The 25,367-nt window shown below is 47.4% G+C and overlaps 1 protein-coding gene across 1 annotated transcript; it reads right to left on the reverse strand.

The window, feature by feature from the left end:
- Positions 1–22: 22 nt before the first annotated feature.
- Positions 23–25,016, reverse strand: POU2AF1 (POU class 2 homeobox associating factor 1). Its single transcript, NM_001075915.1, is given in 5 exon segments — positions 23–2,137; positions 5,030–5,295; positions 5,380–5,422; positions 5,921–6,051; positions 24,862–25,016. Coding segments are annotated over 5 exon segments (771 nt in total). The 5' UTR covers positions 24,878–25,016; the 3' UTR covers positions 23–1,822.
- Between the last annotated feature and the right edge of the window lie 351 nt (positions 25,017–25,367).

Below are 25,367 nucleotides of genomic sequence, written 5' to 3' on the forward strand. Positions count from 1 at the left end.
AAAACACTTCAGCACAGAAAAGTCTGAGCAAATCTTTATTGAAAATGTGTCCATCTTAACAGAAAACCTCAGGAAGAAACTTAGATGGATAGTTACAACCAAGGTATCTGACTTCAAGAAAAGAAGAAAAAAAAAAAAAAACACGTCTTAAATCTTAGCAAATATGTCAAGTATTCTATTTTATTTCTTTGCTAGTTATGCCGACTGAAACTCCCTAATAGAGGCTGCTTCTGCACCTTCTCAAAGCTTCCAATAGTAAGTGGGATAATCTTGCATAGTGTTTTTTATAGGAAACCAGGGCTTTTGATCAAACAGGCCCGAGACTCCCTTCTCTCTTGCCTACTCACACCACTGCCGACAAAGATGGAAATTTGTTATCTAAAATGCTATTTTAACCTTTTAAATCTAAAAAAGATTAAGTCTGAATAAAACAACTCAAGATATCTGTTTTGGGGACTTTAGGCAGATACCAGAAAGTTAAGTCAAAAATAAACCCAAAGCAGAAAAAAAAATCCCCCAAAAAAAGGCAATTTTTCTCCAAAATGTTATTTAAAATGGTAAATCTATGTCATTCCCCAGAAGAGTCCACTACTTCTATATGGAGTCCTCCAAATAATGCTAGTTTCCCACGAATACGGCCATTGTGGGGAGATGAGCACTCTGGTGGCCACTGCGTTGGGCCCCTGCACATCTGATGTTTCTCCAGCAAAAAAATAAAAACAAAAATGGAAATGAAACCTTGCAGTCCTTCTGACTGAGGCTCTAGAAGCCCCAGGAAGGATGGTGCTTGGCGGGGAGGTGTTGACTCCACATAAGGGTGGTCTGTGGAAGTTCAAGAGGCACATTGGCCAGTGGTGCCACCAGTCACCATGGTCTCAGTGAATCTTGGCCGGCACTCAGCCCCGCCGGGTCTGAACATGGAAAGGCATATACATCATTCTGCTTATGAAAGCTCAGCTCTCCTTGCAAGTATCCTCAAGGAGAGCAGCAAAACTATCTATTAAAGCTATATTTTTCTCAAGTGCATTCCCCTTCTTTATAACCAAGTAATTAAAGCAAACCATTCCTCAGTCCTTCTGCTCTCCCCTGCCCCTACGCCCTCCCCCAAGTACACACTCTAAATCCCCATCCCTCCTCTGTCCACCCCACCCACCCCACTGGTCCAGCCCCAACCCACTCTGATGTCCCTTCCCACCCCCCACCCTCCACCCATCACCTTGCTGAGCCCCAGGCCTTGAGACCCTGCTGCCTAGACTGTAGAGCTGGCCAAAGCTGAGAACAGCAGACAAAGGAGCAATTGTGGGAACTGACACTCAAGGCCTCCGGCGTTGGTTCAGCCCTTGGAGATGCTGGCAGGGCTGGTCTTCTCACAGGGCACCCCGTCCATCTCAAAATGGCAAAGCACGGGACGTCACTGCCTGCAGACGGCTCAGTGGGGCTGCTGCTACTGTGAAGCAGGGGGCACTGGAGAAAGGGGCCTTCTCCAGGAAGGGAATGTGACAAAAGTGAAAAGCCTGGGCCACAGAAATTAGGCAACATCTGGCGTCAAATCTTATCTTTAAAATCCCTAATTCCTTCCCCAAAGGGAACTGAAATGGAAAAAGAAAGAAGAAAGGGCGAGTGAGAAAGATGGGGAGGGAGGGAAGGAGGGAGAGAGGGTGGGAGAAAGTCTGGTTTGCAATTCTAGTTTGCGGTAGAAAGTGTAGTTATGAAATGGCAACTTTACGCAGAAATGAATCTGAGGGTTTGATCCCAGGCTCATTTTTAAATCCCAGTTTCGGGGAACAGGGTGCTGAACAGGAGGCTCTGGTGGGCGCCGGCCCTAAAAGCCTTCCACAGACAGCGTGTGGTTGAGCGCGTAGGTGTCGCTATCTTCTTCCTCCAAAAGCAGCTTGTCGATGGTCAGGGAACCGATGGCTCTCCTGGGGTCCTCGGCGTCCGGGAGGACTGGCTCGGGAATGGAGATCGGGAGCTGGACAAACTGGGGCCCAGGCAGGGCTGGGGCTGGAGGCTGGTACTGCAGGGTGGAGGTGGGCAGCGTGGACAGCGGCTGAGGCCACGGGAAGTAGGTGAGGGGGGCCTGGTGCTCGGGCCCCTCCAGCGGGGGCCCCACGGTGGGCGCGGCAGCACTCCTCGTCTGTGATGGGGAAGACACAGGGTGGTTAGCAGCCCCGGGTACCCACTGCTCACCTCGGTTCTTGTGGGGGTCTCTGTTTGCCTCACCTCAGCCCTGTCCTGCCATCTCATTCCAGAGGGCTCTGCCTTCCCCTGCACAAAGTCTCCCCCAAGGGAGAAGCCAGACAAACTTCCACATCCCTTTCCCTGTCACTCACTAGGTATATGCCCTCTCATACTTCCCCACCTGAAGCCTCTGTTTTCTGATCTGTAAAACAGATTACCCAAAGGACTGACATCACCAGGCTGAGCGAAGAACAGATGCTTTTCCAGATTTCATTGAATATAAAATGCACCCAGATTTCAGAGATATCAAAATATGTGTGCAGGGGTGACATACATCTTAAAATCAATGATAAAACAGCATATTAAACAATAAGCCCATCACACAGCATAGCAGCTGTATTGCCAAGTGGCCACTGCTGTGCCTAGACACAAAGACCATCCTGGCTCCACACAGCAGGTTTGGGATTCTGAGGACCCCTTGAGCTCAGCTCCACTAGCCTCCCATTACCTCATCCTCTGCTGCTGCTTAGCTGGGCCTCCTGTGCCCTTTCCAGGGACCTCGAAAGGTCAGAGCCATTCTCCCAGGCACTCTGTAAACAGTATCTTTCACCTGCATGGCAGCCATCCTACAAATCCCAGCTCAAGCTGCCAAAACCAGGGCCTGGATGCCACTGATAAGGAAGGAGGTAGGAGAGGACTGTCTTTGCATGGAATGATGTGTATGTGAGAGGCCAAAACCTCCCCCATCACCCTCTGTCCCCTGCCACATTTCCTCCAGTGGCCGCTGTGTCTTGAGAACAAACTATTAGAGTCATTAGTACTGTGTGTTCAGTCATGTCCGACTCTTTGTGGCCAACCAGGCTCCTCTGTCCATGGAATTATCCAGGCACGAATAATGAAGCAGATTCCCATTTCCTACTCCAGGGGATCTTCTCTACCTGGGGATCAAACCCACGTCTCTTGTGTCTCCTGCATTGGCAGGCAGAGGGAAGAGCTTATTTCAATCTTCTGGGACCTTGCTGCAATGCATATTCTGGTACAGGAGGTCTGATCAGACCTGGATTCTGCATGTCTAATAGGACCCCAGGTGATGCCAGTGCAGCTGGTTCAAGGACCACAGTTTGAGTAGCAAGGCTTTAGGGTATTTTTCTATAGAATAATAGAGCCGGAAAGGGTCTCAGAGGACTTTCAGCCTCCCAACAAAGCCTTATCACTTCTTGTATTTAAAAAATCCAAATGGAAATCCTACATAAACCTGGGCATTTCAACTCCCACCGCAGGTATCTTGGCTCAGGGATAGAATTACATCAACCCATCATACAGGTCTTATCTCCTGCAGATCAGGAGTGGAAATTGTTAGCTCTAACCAGCTTTGATGAGTTAATTTACAAAATGGCAAGACAAATAAATTATTTCTTAATAAATATGGTTTGTTTGATACACAGAACTTTTCAAAGCAAGAGGTGGGATTGATGAAAAGGATAAATAGTGAAAGGAATTCCTAGTCCTGAAATGGTTGGGAACCACTGTGTCCACCACTCCCCACCCCCACCCCAGGCCTCCGATATGGAAATGAGCTGCCTGGGAAGGGTATTGAATGAACTGCTTCCCATCCACCATCACTCAGGTCCTACCACTGGTTTGCTGAGCAGCGGGTGGGCATGGAGGGGGAGGGTCCTGCAACCCAGGCCTGGATGGTGCTTGAAGGGGAGGAGCTTCAGGATGACACTGGACCTTGAGGTAAACAGATGGGCTTGGGGGACCAAAGCAAGCTCCATCATCATGGGTGTGCTCTGCAGTGACTCATGAGAGCCTTGCTCTGCCTCCCACAGCCTCCCTTGGACTGGTGCTGGATATGGCTGTAACCACTGGTCTTTTCCCCTCTGAACACCTGGGGGCTTCCCATTCCTTTGGTTAAACAGGCAGCATTCACATAAAACTATTTCTCTTCCTTCCTACATTCCTAGGGGAGCAAACCCTTCCCTATCCAGCACTTGAAGATAGCACTTGGTTAATGCTGTTGGTCAACTTTGAGGCAATCATAATAACTCGTATCTATTGAGTGCTTTCTGTATTCTGGAAACCAGGCTGAGCTCAGGAAGTGTTCTAAGCAGCCTAAGTGCATCAGGCCATCGCTCATGACATCAACCCTTTCATTAGTATTCCCATTTTACAGATGAGAACACTGAGATTCAGACCATTAAATCACTGTGCTTGGGGTCACATAACTAGTGAATGAAGGGGCAGAGTGTCAGATGATCTGACACCAGAGGTGGAACTCAAAAAATTACCCTGCAGGTGGGTCTCTCTCCATCAAAAGTAGTTTTCTGAAAAGTTGTGTCATGTGTTGCTCAGCCTAGAAATTCTCTGAAAAATCCCATTATTGGGTGAATAATCACCCCCTAAATCATCTGAGTAGAAAGGAAAGGCTGGCTCTGGCAAGAGACTCCATGCAAACATCACCCGGTTCCCCATTCAGGAAAAACTGAGACCCATCCCTGAGACTCAGCATATCTGAGGCAGCAGGGGAGATAGGGCAGACCAGCAGGCAGGTGGCCTCCCTGGACCATTCAGCCAATAATGGGGTTTGTAAGAAAATTCATAGGCTGAGCAACATGTGATACAACTTTTGAGAAAACCATACTTTTGGTGGAGTGAGAACCACCTACAGGGTAGTTTTTTGAGTTCTGCCTCTAATGTCAGATCGCCTTAAGCCCCGCCCTGGAGGACAGGGTGGGCTTAGATGACCTGATTATCCTGGGCAACAAGAGTAAGGAAGGTCAGGGGCACGAAATCAGCCCAGGCTCTACAAGGGCGCCATCCGCGTAAATGCCTTCGTGTGACGTACCGTGACGTTGGTGATGAGCGGCTGGGAGGCGTAGGTCAGCACCGAGGAGGGCCCCACGACCGTGTAGCTGGGGCACACAGGCTGCACGTACATGTCAGCCGAGTAGGGGCAGCTGACAGCCTCGTGGGACACGTACTCCGTGTAGGGCGTCCAAGGGGCCAGGGGCTGGAGGGCGGCCGGGGCGGGCTGCGAGAGCCAGCCCGCACACAGGGCCCCCTCCTCCGTCACTGTGGAGGCAGAGACCTCCATGTCAAGGCAGGAAGGACCTGTGGGAAGGAGGAAGTTACAGAGCTGCACGTGACGCACAGACGAGGGGCTGGGAGGAGGCCGGGGCCGCCGGGAGCTCTTACCCACTGTGGTGTAGGTCGCCAGGGGCTGGTGGGGCAGCACCACCTAGAGGGGGGAAGGAAGATGGGGTGCAGGGTTCAGCCACCTCCAGCGAGCCGTCTGCAGGAAGCTCGCGCAGAGGGTCCCAGGGCAGGAGAGGAGTGGGTGGAGGGCAAGAACCCCCCTCGTTGGAACAAGCACCTGCCCCACGATCCAGCCAGCACCACTTATACTTGCCAGGGAGTGGGTGTTTCCCTTGAGCAAGAAGGCTGTGCACTTAGGGAATCAGTCTCACCCTGTCCCAGGGGGACCCTCAAATCCTATCAGGATGTGTGAGACACCTGCTGCTCAAGTGGGATTCCTCACCCCACTTCAAGTGACTCAACTTCTTCTGCCCTGGGCCGATCTCCAGCAGCCACACCTCTGCGATGTGTGGTCCTGATGCCCTCACTGAGGAGCCCATGGAGCAAGGACATACACCCCGCCTGACCCCCTTGGACCACTCCCCACTCCCTACACACACACAGACACACACACACACTCCGATCACAGCAGCCCCCTCACCGCTGTCGGTGTCACCGATGCCCCACTGCTGGCATGGCCCCGTTTCCTCCGCAGCAGCTCCTTCACCGGCTCCTTCACACGCACGCCCTGGTACGGCCGGGGTGGGGCCGGGGCTTGCTCTGGAGCTGTGGCTGCAAAGAGAGCATCACTGGTACTCGTCTCCCTGTGCAGACAGCCCCCAGCCCAATGTGCCCGCTCTCCTCCAGGGTCTGCCTGCTCACCTAAGCTGTGCTTGAAGGTGCGGGACTACACGTGACTTCCTAGGACATTCCTCCCAGGGTTAGCACCGCTCCTGCCCCAAACCTTCGAGGCTCCCCTCCACCCAGAAGATTCAAGCTCGAGCACTGCAGCATGAGCTCAACCCAATTCCCCAACCTTTTTGTACACTAAACACCACGTGGAGCCTGGTGGTGGCCAGAAGCTCTGTCTAGACTCCTCCTCTCCACCTTCTATGAAGGTCTCCCCTCCTCATCTCTACCAGTGATCTCCCAGGGTCAGGAGTCCCTCTCATTTTTCTTAACCTCTTGAGATTCTTCCTGACCCAAGACTACTACTATGACCCTCCTAGCTGACCACCGGGGCCCACAGACTTTGCTTCATCCTACAACCTCCTCAACACTTCCAGACAGGTTAGAATTCATCATAGGGGGCAGCAGAGGATGGCATAAGAGCAGGGACTCTGAGTCAGATGCCACAGGCCTCAAAACTTGCCTCTGACACTTTCTAGCTGTGTGATCCTGGGTGAGTCACAGCCACATCTCTCTGTGCCTCTTAACTGGCAATTTCTTATCAAAGGAGTATCGTTAAGGAGTCCCTGACACAGTCAATGGGAAGCATAATACAGGCTTCCCAGGTGTCGCAGTGGAAAGAATCCACCTGCCAATGCAGGAGACACAAGAGACGCAGGTTCAATCCCCGGGGCCAGGAGCTGCCCTGGAGAAGGAAATGGCAACCCCCTTCAGTATTCTTGCCTGAAAAACTCCATGGACAGAGGAGCCTGGTAGGTTATATAGTCCATGGGGCTGCAAAGAGTCAGATACGACTGAGAGACTGAGCACACACACACAGACACAGAATACATGCTTAGTATAAAATCAGAGACAGAATTAGGGGCTTCCCTGGTGGCTCAAATGGTTAAGAATCTGCCTGCAATGCAGGAGACCCAGGTTCGATCCCAGGGTTGGGAAAAAGCCCTGGAGAAGGGAATGGCAACCCACTTCAGTGTTCTTGCCTGAAGAATTCTATGGTCAGAGGAGCCTCGGTAGGCTACAGCCCATGGTGTTACTAAGAGTTGGACATGACTGAGCAACTGAACACTTTCACTTTCACAGAATTCAAATACAAGCATTCAAATAAATCTGTAGTCTGCTATGTAATAATTAGTAATCCCTTTTTAGCTATAAATTTCTTATGCCCCTAGCTAGACTATAAACTTCCCAAGGTGAAAGAGTATACCTTATTTCTCCATATCTTCCCAAGTAGCATGTCCATAATAAACTTAATAAGTTATTGATTGATTAATTGGTTGGATGGTTTCTCATCCAACTCATTGTGCTGCCAACTCATTTTCCCTTCACCTTTCCTGGACATTCAGAACGGGCTGCAGTGAGTGCTTCCTGGGTTTTCTGTGGCCCCCAGGACAAATAACCAAAGGTCACCCATATGCCTGGGGCCAGAGAGTATCCAGCTTCATCTCTCAGAGAAGGTTCCCTCTGCCTTTTGTCATCAAGGCCAGGAAACTGAAGCACCATGGGCTGGAACACGGGGCTTTCCCCGACCAGGAGAGCAAGGCCAAAGCATCTATGGCTGGCAGTGACAGTCTGCCCTTCCAGATGGAAGCCTGGCGCCTTGGACCCCTGGAGGTCAGACCTGGGTCAGCCCAGAAAGGCAAGCAGCACTGGGCCTTCAGCTCACATGGCATCACTGATAAGGGCCCAGGGACCTGGGCTCTGAATCAAAAGCGCGGGAGCCCAGATATCTATTAAACCCGGATCCGCAGTGCTGCCCTAACCGAACTTTGCTCAGTAAATACACAGCTGATAACACCCCAAGCCTGACCAGCACCAGACCTCCATCCCTGCTCCAGACACAACATGGCCAGGCCTGGAAGCCCAGGCAGAGAAGCAGGGGAAAGAGGGAAGGGGTGTCCAAGAGCTGCAGGAATACATACAAGTCAGAGGACCCCAGACTCAGATACATTCACAGGGGCTTCCTAACCTGGCCAAGTAAGCTGAAGTGACTGGGGAGTGCTACAAAACACAGATGCCCAGACCCTGCTCCCGAACAGTCTGATTCTGGGCGTTTGATGCGGGCTTCCGAATCCGTATTTATAAATATCACTCAGGTGATTCTGAAGCTCTGCTGGGATTAGAATCACTGCTAATTCATCCCTGATTTCCCTTTAACATCCCAATAAGAGATTAAAATTATCTTCTTTCTAACATCCCCTGTCATAACAAGGGATCCTTACTGATATTCACTTATTCTTTCAAATATTTCTGGATGCTGGGAAGACAGCACTGAGCAAGACAGATGTGGCCACTGCCCACACGCATCTTGCAGTCTAGTGGGACAGGTGAATGATAAAGCAGTTATAACTTGTGAAATTCAGGCTGAAGCAGGAGTGTGTAGCAGAGAAAGCCAGCCTGGGACCTGCATCCTGGGACCCCTGTGCACCATCACCTTTGTTTAAGCAGCAGTGACCACAGACTTAAGAGCCTAAGATACCTGGGCTATTAGTTTCTGGTGGAAAGGTCTCAGTTGACTTACATCCCGAGCCTCAGTTTCCTCATCTGTAGAATGGGGCTAATAGTTCCTGTCTCACATGGTTCTTGTGAGGATTAACTGAAATAATACATGGGAAGCTTCCAAAGCCACGTCCAGCATGTGGTCAACGTTCAACACATGTTATTATCCTTCCTCCTCCCCACCCACATCCACCTTCCTCTCTAGAGTGCTACTGTCAGAAAGCTCTTCCTCCTACTCGACCTGCCTCATGGTGACAAGCAGCGTTTTCCCGTGCGTTACTTTCTAATGAAACTCACAATTCATGATCCATTTAAAGCTTTCTCATGGACAGAATGAGGATCATAATGGTTTGCATTTGGTAAAGTAACTTGAGAATTACATGTAAATGCTTAGAATAGAGCTTACACTGAGACAGCGTTAAATAAATGTGAGCTAATACCATCATTCAGAGAAGGCAATGGCACCCCACTCCAGTACTCTTGCCTGGAAAATCCCATGGACCGAGGAGCCTGGTGAGCTGCAGTCCATGGGGTCACTAAGAGTCGGACACGACTGAGTGACTTCACTTTCACTTTTCCCTTTCATGCATTGGAGAAGGAAATGGCAACCCACTCCAGTATTCTTGCCTAGAGAATCCCAGGGATGGGGGAGCCTGGTGGGCTGCCGCCTATGGGGTCACACAGAGTCGGACACGACTGAAGCGACTTAGCAGCAGCAGCAATACCATCACTGATATTTGTAGCAGGGTCCCCTCCCAGCAACTGAAGACAGATCCCAGGTGCCCTATAGAGTGGGAACAAACATTCCATTCCTTCAGCTATTTCTTTTTTTGGATTCCAAGAAAGAGTGAGAACATTAGAATAATTTTTTGCAAACTAAATTAACACAATAGAAGTGGGGAAAATAATAGGCAGAAAGCAGCAGGCACTGGCTGGTGATTTTTTAAAAATAGCCAAATTTTATTATTAATGTTTGAATTGCCATATGTTGATTGTGATTTCCTCCCATAGTATCAAACATCGGTGTATAAATAAAAATTAAACCTAGATTTGCAAAGAGCTTTGTGTTAAGACAGCCATAAAAAGCAGCCACTGTGAACCCATGTTCTGACTGCCTTTGTGCTTCTTCTCAGTGATTAACAACTCACTGAGGACAGGGCTCATGAATTTTAACCTCTCTCTGAAGTGCTTCAAGATGTGGTAAAATAGGAATATTGTTCGTGTTTGTCTCCTCTGAGCAGAGCTAGTTTGTTTCCGTTTGTAGTTAGTGAGGACCTCTACAACTGATTAAGAGTGATTCCCATGCTGTTTCCTTCAGCTACTTCTTAATGATGTGTTTTGAATCCCTCTAACCTTCCTTCTGTCTGCATCACTCCAGCACAAGTTCTGCCACTTCCCCTTATGAAGATGCCAGCGGTGACTGCAGGCCCCAGGTGTGGCCTGACACGGGGTGGGGGCAGGGGGGCTGCCCTCCCGCACTCTGACCTCCCATTCTCAGGGTTACTCACAGCTCCAGCAGACTGGTTCACACCCATATCACTCAACCTACACTGGTCTCTGGTTGAGTTTCTAGCTATTCTTAGGCAGACAGTGCGGCCTGAGGCCTTGTGCATTCGGGAGAAACTTGAGGGATAGAGTTATTTGGGGGTCTGATCACGGTGGTCACACTCTTCATTCAGCTGGGGCATAAGAAAGGTGCAATCTCCCACGCACACACCTCAGACAGGTGTACCGTTCAGCCCCCTCTGATCTGCTGATACATTTCTTGGGAAGGGCCAGGGGGACTCCGGATCCCACTGCCTCCCCGGAAATGGACACGGGGACCACCAGGCTGCAAAGCAGCCACCTGGGCACTTTCCGCTTCCTGGCAAGTGAGAGCTTCCTGCCTCCTGTTGGTTTTGAGTCAATGAACAAAGAGGGCTTGGGGAGCTGCTGTGAGCAGAGGTCATCACACTCTGAGGTCTGGACTTCCTCGGAACCCACAATGTCAACAGGTGTGCCCTGGGACAACACCATCTGGAGAGCAGTTTCGAGGTCCCCACCTTTTCCAGTCATGAAACTCCCACAGCTCCCAAGGACCTCCTGGCTGTCCACCCAGGAGTCCCCAAGCACTGCTAAGGAATTCTGTCACTGCTGTCAGGGGAGCAGGCAAGAGGGAGGGTGCTTCTGACAATGTCTTGGCAAAGTGCCCGTGAAATATCAGAATCCGAAGCCTCAAGACAATTCCCACAGGACCCCAATGGCCCAAGTGTATTTGCAAGGTGGAAAACCTGCAGTTGGCATCTTTCACACCAACCTTTGTGAAGCAGCAATAACCATCTATAATTCCACAGTAAACTCTGGACTCCCTACTGCCACTAGCATGAGAAATGAGCCCACAAACAGAAATTTGGAAGAGGAAAATAAGTTTGTCTGAAGTCATGATTGCTTTGCCTTGGGTCCTCTGGATCCCTCAATAAAATAACTAAAGAAAAATTTTAAGATTATCAAAATAATTTCCTCAGATAATAAGACTAAATAAAAGAAGAGCCAAGGAATGTAGAACTGGAGATGAAAATAACACACGAGCAGAGATGAAAGTCTAATTTCCCAAAGCGGAGTTGACCAGAGATTTTCACAGCCCCCAATCGAATTGCAGGTACAGGTAACACTCTCAAAACCTAAGTTTTCTCACCATTTATCCTGTGGTTTGAAGACCCTTTACGTCTCTTGAGGGTATCCACGTGTCCAGCACTGAGAAAACTCTTTCCACCTAAACATAAGCCTCTTGACTCTCATGGGGAATCTCCAGTTTTAGTCTGAGAAGTTCAGCCATATTATCTTTCCACCACTACAAGTGAGTAGGCAATGTTGTTTGGGAGAAAAACAAAACTCATTTACAGAAAAACCTATGAATTAGGCCCCACTGAGGGCTTCCCTTTTCCAAAATGAGCAACGAAAAAATCTGAAGGTATAAAAAGTCAGCAGAGGCTATTTCAGTTCCCCCTGCCACATACCCGGACATGCTCCACATCACAAAAATAAGAGTCCTGCAGCTGCTGTTCCACTGGAAAGCACAGACCATGACAGAGTCAAGCCCAAGGGTCACCTGAGAGGGCACTCTGGCTGCATGTGGGCCCTGGGCTTGCTTTGCACCAAGCTTCGGGAACATAGGATTCTACTGATTTAAATAAACATGGCCCTTGGTTCCTTGATGAGGTATAATAAACATCACCAAGGAAACATGCAAAATTGCCAGCACTTGTTTATTTAATGACCCCATGCAAACCATGTTCACACCACAGTAAGAAAGCTACAACTAAAGAGGTAGGTCCCAGTGAAGCCAACACCCAGGCATCTCCTGGGGCAGCTTTAAGAGAGCCCTCTTCAGGCAGGAGGTACCTAGGACAGCCCCCAAGATATTCTTGAAAGAATGCTCTTCTCCCAGCCATTGTCCGGTCACAGATCTCCCATGAGCCAATGGGGCCAGGCCGTGAGCTGAACCCCAGTCGGGACCGCTGTTGTAAGAGATTCAGGGTGAGCCTACATGTCCATCATCAGGGAACCAGAAAGGGGAACCCATCCCACCCATCTTGACAATCTCTCATTGACAGTGCTTCCCATTTACAACTGACTGGTTGAAACTCGAGGATGCAGCCACATGAGGCCATTTTGAACGACAAAAATTTTCTGGCCCAAAAGGACACATAACCCAGTATTGATCACTCCAAAATAACCACAGTACATATTACGCTCTTTTGCTGATGAATCTTTAGTAATATTTCAAAACATAAAAAAGGACCCACTAAGGAGAAACACAATAATTTTTTTTCTTTATTTATAGCAAAACCAAAACCAAATAATTGGACAACAGGCATTCAAGGCATTCAAAGCCTAGGGCTAACCTAGCTTCTAACTAAAAACAAAGTCATAAAGGTTGCTGACACTTTTCACTTTAATGAAAAGAAGCTTATTTGTGTTCTTGACCTAAGATAGTTGAGGACTCCCGGGAAAGCTTAACTCAATTCAGATAAAGGATTATTCATATCCTTAACTGAACACTACTGCAAGTGTTGTTGATGAAGGTCTGAGTCATATTTTTAAATTTGTTCTTTGCATTCAAGGACAATGGCTGATTTTTTTTTTTTCCTAACTAGAAGAAAGAACTTGGGCTTTGGCCAAAGATTGGACTTGACATGCTATAGAATGGTTTTCCCACCCAGTTTATACTAGACTGTAGTTTACTTTTCTCTTTTAACATCTGCTAACAAAGAGATCACATATGCATGTAAATGTAGGCTTTCTATTCACTAATGTCTGGACTGATAAAGACCCTGGAGCCAGGAAACAGCAACATGTCACTCACATACTTTAGCAATCTACATAACAGGGCCAAGGAGAAACACAGATGTACACCTTGTACATCTGTACACAAGATGCGGGACAGTGAACCCTCAATTGAATTAGGATTTGATTGAAGGCAGTTGGTCGCCAAACAGGAGTGAGTCTTCATGTGCAGACTAGGGTGTCTCCATCAGGAGATCTCAAATATGGAAGCTGAGCCCATGTTCTCTGGTCCAGTTGCAGAGGGAAAGGGAAAGGTCAGTATTCCCGCCCTCCCACCCCCAAACCTCCTGTGTCTCCATTCTAAGAGGCATATTCCCAAGAGCCCCCACAGAGCTCATTGAGCAACCATAGGCAGGTCATTGAAAATGCATAAAGAGGTCCACAGTCACTTAAGATGACTTACACTTGGGATGACTATAGAGTCCCAGATCCAAGGGGTCTAGAGGCCAAGTAATCCGTATTTGAAGGAAGCTAAATTCAGCACTGAATGGACACCCACAGTGATTAGACTCCTCCCAAATTCCCAGGTGGTACTAGTGGTAAAGAATCTGCCTGCCAACGCAGGAGACTTAAGAGACACAGGTTCAATCCCTGGGTCTAGAAGATCCGCTGGGGGGAGCATGGCAACCCACTTCAGTACTCCTGCCTGGAGAATCCCATAGACAGAGAAGCCTGGCGGGCTACAATCCATAGGGTTGCAAAGAGTAAAACATGACCGAAGCGACGTAGCACACCCACACCTGAATTATGTTAAACTTAAGTAGAGAGCCCTACTACCCAGAGCCCCCTCTCATTCACCAAGCTCCTGTCTGAACATTCTACTCAGCAGACTCAGAACTCCCTGAATTGTCCCAAAAGTTGTGGATGAGCCACCCATGACCTTGGGTGGAGTCAGCCACATGACCTCTAGTGTCAGAACCTTCTGACTCTTTTCTCAGAGGCTCTACTGCTGAGGTGTCCCTCCCCGAGAGTGCTCAGCATCTCTCACCCAGCCGTCCACCCTCCTCCAATCTTCCTGCAGATCAAGTAGAGCATGGAAGGCTCTTGGATTCTGCTCTTGACTCCCAGAGACAGTGTCAGTGTGAGGCCTTTGTTTTTGGAGACTCAGGTATGTTGAGTGCAGGGCTCCCAAAGGTCTGTGTGTTTCCTGCTCATGATCTTAACTCCCAGGAGCTCAGAAATCACCACTCTCACCTTTGCATGATGTCCCGTGGCTCACAGAGAATTTTGACACAAATGCTTTCACCACAACTTCTGAAATAGACAGGGAAGTCTTCCTCTCACCCTCCTTTTCACGGATGAGGAAAGTGATGCTCAAGAGATGTTCAGTGACTTGCCCATGGACTGCACTTGTAAACAGCAGTGTCATCAACTAAACCCAGGACCTCTAATTCCAAGTGCAGTCCACTTCTGCCTCACATTCTGCCTCCTCCCAGACCAGGGAAAATCTCATTTATTCCTCTGGGCGACACTGGAGCTTGGTGTCAAATGGTCCCCTGCTCAGTTCTAACCTTCCTCCCTCCGGGCTGGGAATCTGGGCCTGCACCACTCCCTCGACTGCCAGTTCCCGCAAGAAACGACATCTCCCAGCTGAGGAGGGAGAGAGAAGTCCATGAGAAGCTTACCGGCAGCCTGCTCACATGAGGAGTGGCGAGAACTGAGACCCACACAATTCCCCGCAAAGTTTTATTTTTGGTATTTTCGACTGAAATGACAGCGGATAGGTTCACCTGAGAAACCAGCTGCATCTGCCCGCCTTTTACAGAAACTGGGGTCACCAGAGCAGAAAGGGCTCCCGTCTCACATACCGTGTCTCAGGGTGCCAAGGAGACCCCTGGAAGAGGGCTCTTTAAACAGGGCAGAGCAAACCACGTCCCTGCCATCATGGAGCTTACCATCTAGGCCGGCAGAGTATGTAGACTTCATCAGATCATAGCACAAGCAAACCTAGAATTACAAACTGGGACAGAGCTGCATCTGCCTCACAGTTGAAGTGTTCTGGGCTTGTTTGGCTCGTTTTCACCTCAACTTGGTTCGGTCAGGCTTGAATGAGCAGCAAGTTGGGGGCCCCTGTCTCCAGGGGCTGTATGAAGAGGAGCGTGTTCGAGCACAACTGTTCTGTCTCCAGTACGGTTCTGGGGTTGGGCTCAGCCCACACCATACATGGAAGCCTGACTCCAGATAGAATAAAGTAGCCCCAGGCAATCAGGATCCTTCCTCAGCCTAGGGACCCTGGACGAACCCCAAAGATGTTTCACTTATCCTGTCCTGGCAGATTAGTCCCCTGGGGGAAGACCCAGACCTAGAAACTCAGATTCCAAGATGGAAACCAGCTGGCTTCAGGAGTTCCAGACAGTCTCAGATCTAACTTTCTGACAGTCCTATCTGCAGGAAGCCTTTTGAGTCTTCACCACAACTCTCAGTGAAGTTAGAGACCACCTCTTTCTAACGGTGGACTCATATCATTTAGGAAGGGAAGAAACACCTAATGCAACCCTAAAATCTTTGGCACTGAAAAGCGGTGCGGTATTATTTGGAACTCAAGCAGATCTAGTGTAGAATGTCTACTATACAGCTTATCACTGTGTGACCCTTGACAAATAATGTAAACTGTGTGCATCTCATTTCTCCATTTGTGGCATGAAAATAATGATCTCCATCTCATGGGAATATCATGAGGATTGCATGAAATTAACCAAACACCTACTATGTAATAGGTTTTTAAGAAATGGCTGTTTCTCCTTTGTTCTCAGCCAAAACTCTGTGGCCCTTCATCATCAAAAGAGTAGCCTTGGTACAGTGACCCTGACATGCCCTCATCCAGCTGCATCCTAATACTGAATGTCTCCATCCTCAATATACCCAGGGCCTTCTCAACCTGCCTTCATTGTATTCCTGGGAGTCATCCCTCAGATTCTTGGACCTGATGTCCCCAGCAGCAGGATGGCCCTGTTCAGGAGACAGGGAGGGCAGTGATGCTGCAGAGAAATTGATCCAAGATCTCACATGCAAATAGAGCATGCTTAAATAGAGAAGAGACAAGAAAATCCTGGCACTGACCTCTTGTAAAGATATCAGGAGCTGAGCAGAAGATCTTTTTTAATTCCAAAGCTATCAGAGGATTAAATTTGTGGCATATTTTAGTTTTTAAGGACTACTCCAGGAAGGAGCACCTTGGAGATTTTTGAGCGGCAGACAGAGTAACATGTATGTATCTCTGAAAGGACAGGGATGCAGCCATGACTGAGGCCATTGTCACAGATACATCTTTAAAGGGCTAGAAGCCTAGGAGCACATTTCACATGTGGGATGGAAACATGGAAGTATATGACGGAGGGCTCTTTAGTGAACAGAGAGGGGAGCTTTATCACCTATTCGAACAAGACAAACTTCTGGCTGACATATTGAGTACTGCCTCAGCTTTATCTAGAGCAATAGGGATCAAAACAGGGGAAGGGACCTACACTGAGAGCATTAGACCACACCCAGGGGTGATCCAACCCAGGCTTCTCACCCAAATTCTATAGCAAGGCAGGCCCAGAGTTGTGGAGATGGAGCAGAGGAGACAGATACATCTTCCCTCTTTAGTCTGAGACCCAAAGCCTGAAACTAGAATTGCCAGTATAATCTAGAACAGGAAAGACCTATAGTTAGAAGCTGGAGGAGGTGACATTCAGTTGTTTGTTCCTTGATTTAAGCAATATCTAGTTTGGGATTTCTAAGACCAAAGGGATTCCTATAAAAAAAAAAAAATTTTTCCTGAGACCTTCAGGTGGGGACAATTTCCTTGGAGGAAGGACTCTTTAGACCCAGCATCAGCTATATATTTGGATCAGACCCAAGTGTCCAAGACATAAGGCTCATTGTGGCCCCGGATACAGCCTACATGAGTGAAGGTAGCCCTAATAATTGACACATGATGTGACTGTAACTGCCAGTCAAAATGAGCTTTTGTTTTAAGTCTCTGGTTTACTAACTGGCAAATTTATGATGTGGGGGAAATCCCTTGTGAAGGATACTGAAAAAGTTAGAACAACAAGCTTGGGAAAGACATCACTTGGTCCAACTTTGAGGAATGTACCTCTTCCTTATTCACAAGGTAGCTACAGAGACTGAAAACATGACTTTTCATGGCTTCAAAGCTTCCTGGAGACCAATACAACAAGTTCTACAGTGACTCACTTTTCTCTAGGAGTGAGGTCCTTACCCTGGACGTATTTAAACCAAGGACCTGTCACCAGCTATCAGGGTTCTTGCTAAGAGTAGAGGACTGGTCCAGGGCAGAATTGTCAGGCTGTGATCTAAAACTCTGGAATAGAGTAAAGGTGCCTATAAAGTGAATTTTTTGCCGAGAAAGGGAAGAAAGTAGCGGGGGGGAGGATCTGGGGGTGAAGGAGCAATCAGAGCTCCAAGATCCTCCTCAAACTGCTCCATGTTAATTTTTGTATCAGAGTTCTTCAATGATTTTGGTTGGAATAAAGGAGTTGGTGACAAAAATGTTTTAGACACCAGCATACAGAGCCTTGGGTTTCCTTCCCAATGCTAGTATTTCATGTTCTAAGATGCCTCTTCTGTCCCCAGAATCTAAGCAAGAAGTCTAATCACCATTTATTCTGGAGGAGGCACATCGGAAGCCATCTACATGCTCCACGACACCTTCCCTGATTCCATTCTCCTCTCCCTCCTGCTGAAGATAACTTATTTCATTGGTTGATTCCTCTAGCTGGAAATAATCCCATTATTGGATGGACTCAGGCTTGCATGGGATGATCAATGGATGGTTGATTTTCCTTAAATCCCCTTCTTTCTAGAGTTGGTATTGCTTTCATCCAGCATTAAAACTTGCTTCTATCTTCAACTCTCTTGCCTCCCTTTTCCTTCACTTCACTATCTTCCCAGCGTTTCTCAGTCCTGGAAGTCATATCAATCCTTGTACTCCTCTTCCAATTAAATGTATGATTCTTGCTAGAGAATCAAAAAGGAATTCAGCTTTTCTTAAGCATGATCAGATCCTTTCTGGTCCCAACACCTGGTCTGAGTATGATTCTGGTATGTAATTCTTTGGCTACCTGCTCTTCCCAGAAAGTGATACTAATGAAACCATTACTAAGAAAAGGAGGCAGCACATTGCTGTTTCAGTTTTCGGTATCATTTGTGCTATTTCTTGCAGACTTCAAGCTAGATTATGACACCTCAATTCCAATCTTGTGAATTTAAAAAACAAACACAAGTTTGCCAGTCAGTACAAGCCTGCCACCATTCCCCCTTATGAGGCTGGTAGGAAATTGCAAGCCCAAGTTCCAAATTTGGTCACAGAATGGCCAGCTTCACCATCAGCCTTGACTACTAACCCCATCATGAGTTACAAGATAGGAAATATGCATCCTGCTAATTCACACAAAAAAGGCAGAACTCAGACGTCATACAGACTGTAATCTAGGCTTAGCTGCATAAATTTTGTCCTCAGAGGTAACGTGAGAGAGAACAGGAAAATAATGACAGTTAACTAACAGCTACTGAGTGTTAACTTAATGCCAGGCTCAGTAGTAAACACTTACCACAACCCTATGAAGAACTGCATTCCCATCGTGCGTATAAGGAAATGGCAGCAGAGCAAGGTAGAGGGACTCGCCAGCATCATACAACCAGCGAGGCAGAAATCCAGGATTCAAACTCATATCTGCCTGCCCCAGGGGCTAAGCTTTAAAACCATTAAGAGGAAAGAAAGAACAGAGCTGTCACTCTCTAAATCAAAATAATCCCCTAAACCTGGCTTTCCATGCCTTATTTATACACACACACACACACACACACACACACACACACACGTGAAGGGACACCCTGAGTTTTTCAAAGTCCAGTTGGTTCAGAATGAAAGAAGCGCTGAGAAGACAAAAGCCTGGGCTCCTAGCACAAGCTTCCACACAGAGCTGCCCAGAAGACACATTGGCTCTGTTATTCTGGGGAGATTCTAGGTCCTTCCCTCCCCTTTGAATCTGCTATTGCAGTTAAAATATCTGCAAAGAGCCCAGTAAAGGAGTATAGCAGGAAAGCAAAGACTTCATTTCCTTCAAGCTGAAACACATGCACCAAAAATGAGTTTTCAAAGTGTGAACAGACATTTGCCAGCTGGTGTGCTCCACGTGCGTCATGGTCCTTTACCTAACGTGAAAGGCCTGTGCTTCTACCGAGAGCAGGCTCCTAAGCCCCATGAGTGAGACAAGAACCTTTGGTAGAGAGACAGGACAGGTGAGCAAGACAGCACTCAGGGTAAGTTACTAACTCACCTTTAAGCTTTGTTTTCTCATCTATGAAGTAGAGCTTAAAACAGAACCCACCTCATGAAGTTTTCACGAGGATTAAACGAGATAATACATTCAAGTGTGGCAAAGACTGGTGGTTGCCACACCCAGCACCTGCCCTTTCCTTCCTTGCTATCTACCCCTATGTTTTGGAGGATTGACAACGTGCCCAGCTAAACAAGGACCCTATTCTCCCTCAAAGATAGGAGTGGCCATTAGATGTCAGCAGAAGTTGTGTGTTGGTGGGGAGAGGCCATGATAGAGAAGCATGATCTTTTTGCCTTTCCCTATTCTTCTTCTTCATGGTCTGAAACACGGATGTGATGGCTGGAGCTACAGTGCAACTAGAAAGCAAATTTGAGGACAAAGGCCACATGCCAAGGCCAGCAGACTAAAAAGACAGAAGTAGCCTGAGACTGTTGGCACTTACAGCTTCCATACAACCCTGCAGACTACTATGCACCACTTCCATGTGAGAGGAAGTATACCACTTTCCTATTTATTCAAATCCATGCATTTTCTGGCCTCTTCAATAACAGTCAAATGCAATCCAAACTGATCAAACAGGACATCTGACAGACAGCATGGCACCAGGTAAGCACTCAGCACCCCATAGCTGATGTTTACTCCGTGAAAGGATTGAACCTGCTATGCTCATAGCAATGCAATGTCCAAAAGTATATCAGAAGCCGTCAATTTCAGCCTCCAAGTCAGTAGTTTCTCAGCTTGACTGCACATTAGAATCACCTGAGATGCATTTGAAAATACGTATTTTTTCTTTTGAAAATAAGTATTTATTTTTAATAAGTACTCATGAAGACTCAGAAACTCGACTTGGAAAAGGATTTTAGTCAAGTTCAGTCCCCTTGCCTTCAGCCAAGAAAAGAGAAGTTCCATTTTATAGCTGGCCAACTTGCAGCCCAGGGTGTTTAGGTGGCATTCTCTAAGGCCCCACACCTAATTACCCAGAGACTGGAAAGTGGAATCCAAGTCTCCTTCCTGCAAGAAGAATTTTTGCCATAGCCTCATACAACTAGCGAGGGCCAGGGAGACCCGGCATGCTGCAGCCCATGGGGTCGCAAAGAGTCAGACATGACTGAACAACAGCAACAACATATAACCAAGACAAGAGGGTTTCAGAGGAGGTCTCTCCATCCCAGGCCCACTCTTATCAAGGAGTTTTTCTACAAAAATGAGAAAACCACAATGTTGTTAAGCATTTCATAAAGCTGAAAATTATGTTAATGATCCCACTTAGCAACATTAGTTGGCTAATGATCAATTAGCCAACTTTGGTTGTTTGGCTCAAAGTGAGAAATCGGTGGACAGCTTCATTTAGTGGGAAATAAGCTACTTTAGAAATAAACTAGAAGGTGAAAAACAACCTAATATCTTTACTTTGTAATGAGAATGTTTAAACACAAAAATTTATAGGACTTCTAAGTGAATTAAATGCCCAGGTATTTAGCTAATAAGTGTGGACAGCCTTGATTCTTTTTTGTGTCTCACAACAGACCAGATATGCAGCTTTGAATCAGAAGAGAGCTTTCAAAACCTCTGACTCAAGAACTTTGGAGCTGTTAGAGGGGGACAAGGTTGGCCTTCTTATCTAGTTAATATAGGGAGAAGAAGTAAAGTGTCCACCTTGAAGACATCAGTTCTTCCACTGATTAATCTGTATGTTTAGCTGATGTGTGTCACTTACTTCACCTCTTCCTGTGCAGTGAATTCTTGACCATCTTTTGGATCCTAATTGTCTTTATCAACAAGAACCACCGAATCAATAGATAAACTTGGTAAGAAGCAAGGGTGTTTATTAGGCATATTACTAAATGTTTTAACAGAATAGAAATATTAGAAGCAGTCCACAGACTTAAATTACTCCTAGTCATAAGTTCATCTGAATTTACGCAGGAGAGTTCCAAATACTATATGTATATAACAAGTTTTTCTTCTCTTTAACTGTACTTTTAACTGCTCTCAAAAAGTTGGCTATTTAGAGGAACCTTGGAGTAAAGTATAAAATTCTATATTACGAAGAATTTTGAGATCTGAATTTATCTATTTGGTGAATGTCTGTTCAAGTTATCTGAAAGTAAGTATTCATGCCATAATAATTTCATAAGAAGTATACCCTGTTCTTAAGATGCCTCCTTGAGTGCTACAATGAAGGAACATCAAAGCCAAATCTATAGGACATCAAGTCAAGCAGCCAGTTCAAAGAAAAGCAGTCAAGCCATTCTTTTGTTATAATGCAGATCTTTCTCTAACACGAATAACAATTTTAAAAAGTCATTCAATTCATTCATTTTCTAACAAGTAGGGTTGAATCTACTATACACAGTTCCATCGCCTTTAAGAAGTCAACCAAGTCAAACTTTTCAGCATTGTGTAAATTATATCATCAGTTGACCGTTAGCTTTATCTCCCATGAGTGTTGTCATTGTACAAGCCCCCAGTAACTCAGAGAAATGAACACCTAAAGTCCTACCCAAATCATTTTAAACCCAAAGGTCAGAAAACCTTATTTTAAAGGGCCAGATAGTTATGTTTTTTGTAGGCTATGTGGTCTCTGGGGCACCTACTCGACTGTTTCATTGTATCAAGAACAGAAGCAACCCTAGACAATATGTAAATGAATAGACATGGCCATACCCCAATCAGTTTTTATTTACAAAAACAGGTTGTGGGACTGATTTGCCACTGAGGCCACAGTTGCAGACCCCTGTCTGATTTAGACCCTTGGAAAACTGTATGTAGGTCCTATCAATCAAAAATCTTTTGATATGCCTTTTAACTATTCTAATCAAAGTATGGAAAATGACTGGAAAAGATTTGGCATAACCCTAAATTACTCAAGACGGGAGGTGTCCCAGGAGGGATGGTGCTCTCATACCACTGTCATTAATACTCAGGAGACTTGATGACACTTTCCCTATTCTCTACTTTTGTTCTGACAAAAACCTTGTAAGGCAGGCATTAGAACCCCATTTTCCAGATTTGTAAGAATGCGAAAAGGTTAAATCATTAAGCTGCAGAGACAACTTTCAAACCCAGACCTGTCTCACCCCATCGTGCCTGCTGTTTCTACAGCACTGTTACTAGCTGGCCTTAAGAAGGGCTTCTTGCTGGGTAGACGTCAGTTCTTCACATCCACGCGGGACCTGCTGGACCCAGTGCAGAACATGAGGGGAGGAGGCGGCAAGTGGATCTGCAGGGAGCATGACTTCTTTGTTCAACTGACCAGTCAAGCAAATCGCAGATTCATGGCTGTGGCTTGAAGATTTCTGCCTCTGTGTGCCCACAGTTAGCAGCTGATCTGAACCAAAGCCCAACTTCACATTTAGGCTACAACCAGGGGTCACGGGCCAAGTAGGGAGGAGACAACATCTACAAAGTGAATGTTTTCTTAACCCTTTCCAGAACCCCATAATACAGTCATTTCAGCTCATGCCTCGAGGGTGTTTTCTGAAAAAAGAAAGTGCCTTTTCAGCACTCTTGGTGTCTGATTTCAAATTCTGACCTTCTATCAGGTGATTCTAAGTGGGCTGACAATGCTGCCCTGTTTTTACTGGTTTTCCCACAGGGTTTAGTCACCCAAGTACCCTCAGTGCCCTAGACAAGGGCCTCACTTGGGGTAAGGGGGTGGGTCCAGTGCCCAGGGCCTTTCCCAGTTTCCTTTAAAGTGCCAAAGAGCAATTAATAAGAATTTTGATTATGTACAGATGAACATGTAGAATCATTCACCACAGGTATTCCAAGGACGAACTTACAACGTGGTCTCCCTGGGGATGGAGTTTTGCTGCACCTGACTGACCTCCAGGGAGTGAGCAGGAAACACGCCTCTAGCATCCCCTTTAAAAAGAAACTGTTAATCTCTTAGGAGAAGTTAAAGAAGGAAAAATGCAGGGTGTAACCAAGAACGGGAAATATGGCAGCTCATGTACACAAGGAAGCAACCCATATCTCAGGCACTGAAGCAGAACCACAGCAGACAACATCATCTCAACGGCGTCTCAGCTTACTAAGGGTAGCTCTGTGGAACCGGTGGGTATCATTTTTACCCTCTTTTACATATGAGAAACCTGAGGGTTAAAAAGAAGAAAGTGACTTGCTCTGAGCAGGTAAGAACCAAGGCAGAAGTCCCTGCAGGGGCTCACATAAAACCCACAGACTGAGCTCTAAGGGTCAGGGTCAGGGCATATGGAGACTCAGGAGCTCCCAGGAGGGACATCATTGCCCACCTGCCACCATTAATGCATTTCCACAGGGCCGTCTGCCTTTGCCCCCGAAGGGGAGCGTCTTGCTCCATCCTTCTTCTGGGAACAATAGCCACCATCCATACTAGAATATCCCTAGGTATCTTGGAAGGTTTCTATAATTCTTAAACCCAAATTAGAATTCACTTCTTTTCATTGAAGAAAAAAAAAAAAAACTGCATCTTGCCAACATCAAACAATGATGAGACTTCACAATCTCAGAAACTTTGAAATCGTTCCTTCACATTACACATTAACAAGCTCAACTCTTGGAGAATTTACACAAGAAATAAAGGAAACAATGAGCTGCTGATAAAGTGACTGTAAGCTATGTCTAAATGAAGGTATGTTTTCAGAACTTCAAGGGCTCCAATAGACTATCTTGTGTAAAAAAATAAAGCTCCCTAATTTATCTTTTTATGTAAACCTAGGTTCTTTTGTATTAAGTTCGCTTGAGGTAGAGTGTACCTGAATTCATTAAAAGGCATGTTAAAGACCTAAGCATCTTTAAAAAGACAGAGCAAATTTTTGGTACCTCTTTCTTGAGAGCCCCAGGAAGGTTCAGCTCTCATGAGGCTATTGAGCTGACTTTGTTTTTCTGAGAAAGGAATGCTGCCGAAAAACTCTGTGTGACTTCAATTATTAATAACAGGAGTGTCTGTTCAGTCCCACATGTGGAAAATAAAGTTCACAGATGTTCCATCCAACTCCAGGGATAAACACTAGGGTTCCAGGTAAACCCACGCCCCCTTGTGCAGGAACCCAGGAGCCTTGCCACAGGAGGCGAAGAATGACGGGAGGCAAGATAGGAGAGCAGCTGAGGACAGGCTTGACAAGCCAAGTTTCCACATCCTCCCCATGCAGTCAGTGACACATTGTGACTTTGGCAGAAAGCTCAGTAACCCAGAGAGGAACGGGCCCACGGAACTGAACCACAGGCTGAAGAGTAGCTGTTTATAAAAGTAAAGCCACTCAGGTAAAGCACTCCACTGCCTTCCCCTCCAAATTCTGTTCGGTGAATCATCAGCTGCCCTTTGTTCACCACAGTGATTCGTGTGGGAGAGAGGATGAGCTGTCCCACCTTGGAACACTCGTTCGTTCCCCTCCAACCTGGAAAATCAGCATCACTTCTGACAGGTCGGTTTCTCCACTGGGCTCCATCTCGCCCACCTCGTCCTTCTGCCGCCCTGGCTGGGGACGGGGACCCACTGCCTGTCACCCCAGCACCTCCCGGCTCAGGCTGCCTGCTGGAGCCCGGGCCCTCCCTCGCCGACACGGCTCCGGCAGCCACGGGCCAAACCACTTACGTTTCTGCCAGAGCATGGCCTGCGACAGGATGTTGCCTTTTCTCTTTGAAGCAGACAGTTTGGCTTCTTTAATGTGAGACCCGGGTGTGCTTGCCTCCAGTGGAGCCACCGCCTGCTCGGAGGCTGCTTCCTCAGCTTTTAAAGGCTGAGTTCCCGCTGCGGGGGCACCGCGTCATCACATCCTCCCACCCAGGCGCCGATGCACCTCTTCGCCGGTGGGGCGCCCTCACCCGCCCGCACGCCCTCGCGGGCCCACCAGCGGCCACCCCGTCACGCTCGCTCGCGGCCCGCCGGCCGCATCTGCACGACGGCCCGGCCCGGGAGGCCGTGGGCACCGGGACGAGGCCCGCAGAGTGGGCCAGGGTGCGCGGAGCATGGGCAAGTGTGCGTGAGTATGCACTCCGTGAGCAGGTGTGTCCAGCCATGTCCCCCTCCGCGCCCGCGAGGGGCCCTGAGACCCCCTGGAAAGCTCCGGGTTTTCTGTGGCGCCCATTCAGGCCTCTCCA

This window comes from Bos taurus, chromosome 15 (assembly GCF_002263795.3).
Source record: "Bos taurus isolate L1 Dominette 01449 registration number 42190680 breed Hereford chromosome 15, ARS-UCD2.0, whole genome shotgun sequence".
In the NCBI taxonomy this organism is placed as follows: Eukaryota; Metazoa; Chordata; class Mammalia; order Artiodactyla; family Bovidae; genus Bos; species Bos taurus.